At 45.1% G+C, this 5,984-nt stretch overlaps 1 protein-coding gene across 1 annotated transcript; it reads right to left on the reverse strand.

Annotated features, from left to right (window-relative positions):
- Window positions 2,042–2,980, reverse strand: LOC102188211 (olfactory receptor 2A12-like). Its single transcript, XM_005701496.2, has one exon. It carries the CDS (start codon window positions 2,978–2,980, stop codon window positions 2,042–2,044), a length of 939 nt encoding a protein of 312 aa, XP_005701553.2.

The raw sequence follows: 5,984 nt of genomic DNA on the forward strand, positions 1-5,984 counted from the left end.
CCATCACCAACTCCCAGAGTTTACTCAAACTCATGTCCATTGAGTTGGTGATGCCATCCAACCATCTCATCCTCTGTCGTCCCCTTTTCCTCCTGCCTTCAATCTTTCCCAGCATACGGGTCTTTTCAAATGAGTCAGTTCTTCACATCAGGTGGCCAAAGTATTGGAGTTTCAGCTTCAGCATCAGTCTTTCCAATGAATATTCAGGACTGATTTACTTTAGGATGGACTGGTTTGATCTCCTTGCTGTCCAAGGGACTTACCCCTCTACCTGGCTGTTAAAGTGCCCATGTTCAGAACTCTGTACTTGTGTAGATGGCAGGAAGGAAGAAGTTAACACCTTCCCTGCCTGAGACTTGCCATTCTGGGAGATTGTTGCAAGATTAAATGGTCTTTTTATATTGCTTCCTCACTTCCCCCATCTCTGATATAAAAGAACCTGGCATCCAGACCTCGATAGATAAGATGCTTCTTTCGAGACATCAATCTGCCATCTCCTCAGTCAGCAAGCTGGGACTCTGTAACATTAGGACAAATTCCTAGAAGTGAAATTTCTGGACCCGTTTATAACAACATTGTGAAGGTATGATGCAGATTGTTATATGCTTTTCATATGATATTTTTATTTCATAAATGAATATATGTAAAATTCTTAAAACTTTATTGGCACATAATTGTTTAATAAATACAGACATAATTTCTTATTTAACAGATACATTGAGTGCCTACTCTGTGGAAGGCACTGCTCTGAAAAGGTAGAGCTAATAATATTCTTTTCAGTAACAAACATGAGTGTAAGTCTTATTGCACACTTCCCAGCACTGGGCATCATCATTTTCCTAATCCTTGCTAGTTTGATGATGAAAATTATTCAATTCATATTTATTAATAACAAAAGCAAAACATTTCTTCTATGTGATGATAGCTGAACAAGATATCATCCTTTTTATCTCCTCCTCATTCTTATCTTGAGAATTCCATGAACAGAGGAGCCTGGCAGGCTACAGTCTATGGGGTCACAAAGAGTCTGACATGACTGAGTATGCACACACACTTTTTGTATCTGCCACTATCCCTTACACTTTTCTAGTCTGAATCCATCATCTCTTCCACTCACTGACTTCATCTTCCCTCTCTGACTGTTTGGGTGGACTGTTACTCTTTTACTCATAAAATATCCATTGCAGGCTAGTAGGTAAGCAGCATGGGCTAGATTCTAGGGATACAGCACTCAACTAGACAATCATGATCCCTGCCTTGTGGATTTATCAACTTGCTGTCTAATAGAGAACTCAGAACCATGTGCCTTTATTATTATGAGAGGTACAGCGTGCTTTGGAAGGCTAACTCACTCTGGGAGCTCAAGGAAAGGCTTCTTTGAGCAGCTGCAGTTTAAGCCAAGACTTGACAGATGAACAGGACATCAATGGCATAATGGGGTGAGGTTAAGGGTGAAAAGAGAAGGAATAGCTTATGTAGAAACCCTGAAATGAATGGGAAAGAGCAGGGCACCTCCAAGGCAAAGACAGAAGTCCAGCTTACTTGGAGTGAGAGAAAGAGGAGCAGAGTGAGCAGAGTGAGATGAGCCTGGGGAGGCCGCGGGGGCCAGAGTGCACGCAGCCTCGTTCGCCCTGTCCCCTCCCTTGTCCAGGAATCCTGCGACGTCAGTGTCCTTGCCCTCCTCTCCAGCTGACCTAATACCATGAGTGCAGTTTCCGGAGGACATTGCACCTTTCTCAAGATTCAGCCACAGGTCATTCCCCAATGCTCATTCCTCTGTCTCAATCAAAGATTTTAGTGTCTCAGATACCCTTCTTTTATAAACCACCAAGACTAGAACAAGATGAAAATAAAAGACTGATATGTCTAGAAGACATTTCTTGATAGGTCTGCTCCCCAAGGGCCTGAATAAAGTTGAGACTCTGGGCTGGGCATGGGAATGGTATAGTGGTGCTGCTGGGTCATATGAATGAGTGTTTAGGACATTGACTGTGTATCATGAGTCTTGTTCCTCTGACCCCCCAGCACCTCTTTCACAGCCTCATTCTGGGGCCCTGCCCCAGCCCATCACCTTGAGGAAAGCCCTCTTCACATCCTTGTTCCGGAGGCTGTAGATGATGGGGTTGAGGAAGGCAGAGATGACATTGTAGAACAGGGCCAGCTTCTTGTCCTCTTCTGGGGAGGCCTCTGAGCCAGGCTTCATGTACATGACCATGGCTGGCACACAGAACGTGGTGACCACAGTGATGTGGGAAGCACAGGTGGAGAAGGCCTTCAGCCGCCCCTGGGCTGAGCGAATCCTTAAGATGGCAATGAAGATATTGATGTAAATGATGAGGATGAGAGAAAGTGGGACCAGGATGACACTAAAACCAAGAATGAAGTCTACCTGGTCGTTGACTGAGGTGTCTGCACAGGCCAGCTTCAAGACAGCAGGGACTTCACAGAAGAAGTGGTTGATCTTGTTGGGACCACAGTAGGGCAGACGCATGGCAAAAACAGTGTAGACAAGAGCAGAGGCGACACCCCAGAGTCCACAGAACAAGACCATTACCCTACACAGCCATGGGCTCATGACGACCTTGTACCTGAGTGGGTGGCAGATGGCCACATACCTGTCTATAGACATGATGGCAAAGAGCCAGGACTCAGTAATGCCTAACACCAAGAAAATGTACATTTGGGCCACACAGCTGGCAAAAGAGATAGTCTTTTTCTGGCTTGCCAGATGTGCCAACATCTGGGGCATAGTTGTGGTGGTATAGCCCAGATCTAACATGGAAAGGGTGACGATGAAGAAGTACATGGGTGTGTGGAGGTGTGAGTCCAGGGAGATGAGGATGATGATTACACCATTGCCCAGAATGATCAACAAGTAGGTTGTCAGGAAGGCTGAGAAAAATAGAGGAGTGGTTTTGGGGCTGAAGGAGAAACCCAGAAGGATGAATTCAGTCACAGAAGACTGATTAGTCTCTTGCATTGTGTTCTACTTCTGAATGAAAAAGAAAGACACCAATTTAGACAGAAGATTAGCTGAATTGTGTACCAGGATAAGGGTTGCTGATGGGGTTGGGGCAGTGGTCAGTGTCCAGTCGTAATGAAACATCATATCCCCCATGACAGGTTATTTTACTTCCCCTTGTCCATTGCCACCACTGTCAGGAAATTTGTGAAGAGGAAAGGGCTTCCACATCTGGCCTGGCTCTGCCTCTGGCCCATCAGCAACTGCTCATCTCAGCCTCACTTTACTCAGCTATGAAGTGAAAGCACTAGGCATGTGATCTCTACCTCCTCTAGGCATCCTCTTCTCCTTAGTAAGGCAGCCAGGTGTTTAGAGATAAACATTGTCATACAGATTATGCAATTTGGCAAATTACAGTGAGAAAAACTACTTGGTCTTGTTGAGGACATCAATTTATTTTTCCACTTTAATTACTCCCTCAGATTGCTCCCGGCGAGGACAGCTCTCTGACCATCACCTACTCCATCACAAGTCATGGTGTGTTAGAAGGCACACTGAGTTCTAAGGCTCAGTTTTAAGGTTTATTAAGTGAATGACCTTGAGTAAGCCCTTTACCCTGCCCTCCCTTTGAGGCCACTTCCTTGAGTACAAAATGAGAAAAATTTGTTACAAATTTGCTGCAAAGACTGAATGATATTTTGGCATGAAAGCATCACACAGAGGACCTAACGTGATAGATACATAATAAATGTAAATTGCATTTCTGGATGGGTCTCCATATACAGGGACTGGGATTCAGGTCCAAGCTGTGCAAACAAACATCTTGAGAACGACTTCACCATATTTGATGCTCACAGTCAATTTTCACTCCCCTAGATGCCTACCTTCTGTTTCTTCTCCCCACAAAAGCCAGCATTTCATTCCATCCTTTAGCTCCTTACTGACTCTTAGCTCTTCCCCAGCTCAACCTTCCTGACCCTTCATTTCTTCATGGAGAACAGGGAGAAGCCAGCATCACTGAAGAGGCATCATGTATTGTCAGTACTCAGGGAATGAAGCAGTCTTGAAGCTATCGGTATTATTCCTTCTCCTGGCACCATTTTATTTGACTCAACCTATTTGTTCTCCAACCTGCTTGTTTTCCTTCAGATACCCTGAATGAGTCTTCACAAGAACCTGTGTCTACATTCACTATATTGGATGGCTTCTTGACTTTGGTTAAAGGACTGCACACAGTTGGAACCTCCCATATGCTAGGCCCTTTTCTAAGACCTTCACAGACATTATCCAGTAGCCGGCAGGTAATTATTCTTATTAAATTCCTTTCACCATAAAGACTTTGCAGGTCACATTGTACCCACAAGTTGGCCTCAGTTTCCATATAAAGTATTATGTATTGGGGGTAGGGGGTTTCAAAGAAGAGAAATCACACAATGGTGTGGAAAGGGCAAAAGATTTAGAGACAGCAGGTTCTATCTGAATCCTGTCTCTGGCTTTACTCACTATGTGAACTTGGGTTGTTAGTTGGCTTCCTAGGCCTCAGTTACCTCAACTGTAAAATGGGAATAAAAATATCTACCTTACAAGTCACATTATTTCTTAGAGGAATTCCAAAAATATGAGAATATTCTCTCTTGGGGCCAAGAGTTGGCAAATGTGCTGCCATTTCTAAGTTTTTAATTTTCACATATAGTCAATGAATGTATTTGCTATTTAAGAGTCTGGTTTCGGCCCATTTTCTCTGCCCTGGCCTTCAGAGTACCATTCTAAAACAAAAATCTGACTGCCCCCACCCCCCCGCCTTCAATCTTTTGGTGACTCCCTTTCCTACAGGGAAAAGTCTAAGAGAGGTAGTCAAATACCCTGGCTTCACTCCTTAAAGCAAGGCTCAGTTTTGTTCACCAGACTCCAAGGTAGATCAGACATTTTAAAGAGACCTCCAGCTGCTGCAAGGACTGAAACAGGGCACCACCGTGGCCCGAGATGCCAGGTGCAAGGAGGAGACATGGAAAGGAGATGCATTCCAAGTCATAGTAGGGTTTTGTCGCAGAGATGAGGACCCAGAACTCCAGGATATCAGCTGGCCAGCTCTTTGGGTTTTGTCTTAAGGCAAGCCAAAGATAGCTTGGAAGTACGGCAAGTCAGACATATCCTCCATAAGCAGTTTGACTTCATCGTGCATAATTTTATTTTATTTTTCCCACAGTAACTTCATTACTTAATGCAGAGCCTGACAGATGGTAAGACCTGATAAGTGCTTATTGAATGATCCACATACAGTGAGATGTAGAGAAGCCAGTGTAAAAAGAGAAAAGAAAGAATATAGACATTCTTTCCCTACACTTTTCTTTCCTGTTCCTCAGAGAGGCAGAGAAGATTACCTATGTCTAGAGGTCCCAAGTCACCCAGGAGAAATCAGGGCATTAAGGTGGCTGAAGGAGGAAGATTGAGAGAGTTGGCCCCAAGTGCTCTGAATCTCTCAGTGTGGGAAGAAGAAAAAGAGCTGGGCAGTATCACTAGATTGAAAAAGGTTGAAAACTGAAAACAGAATCCATGGGCTAGAGAGCCCCTTTGGCCTACCCCCAGGGAGTAGTGTTGGCTCTCAGGAGCCTCTGGAGGAAGCCTGGGCTGCTGCCACCTTCATCCACCCACTTTTGCTAGGGGACACTTTGACAAATGCCAGAAACTTTCAGTTTCCCCATACCCTGCAGGCAGATGCTGCCTTCAGAGTATGACCCTGACCCAGCCCTGGTCTTCCCCTCCCAGTCAAATAGGGCTCACCCAGTCCTTCTCAGGTCTGTGTCTGGGAGGGGCCTGAGTCTACAGTGGCTGATGCTGAGCTCAGGATAGTTTCGGGCCCAGGTCCAGAGCAAGCAATCCAGAGCATCTTGCTTTGTTGTGTTCCGTGTTTCAGGTCTCTGCCTGAGTCCTCAATGACACCCCACAGATCTATTCTGGGCAACTTCAGAGATTCATCAGAACTTGGGGCTGGAGGCAGTCTCGGAGAATCTAGCCCCTAGAA

The sequence above is a fragment of the Capra hircus genome, chromosome 3 (assembly GCF_001704415.2).
Source record: "Capra hircus breed San Clemente chromosome 3, ASM170441v1, whole genome shotgun sequence".
Classification (NCBI taxonomy): Eukaryota; Metazoa; Chordata; class Mammalia; order Artiodactyla; family Bovidae; genus Capra; species Capra hircus.

Excerpts from the sequence above, each read along its gene's own strand:
- LOC102188211 (XM_005701496.2), bottom strand. The coding sequence starts at position 2,980 with ATGCAAGAGACTAATCAGTCTTCTGTGACTGAATTCATCCTTCTGGGT.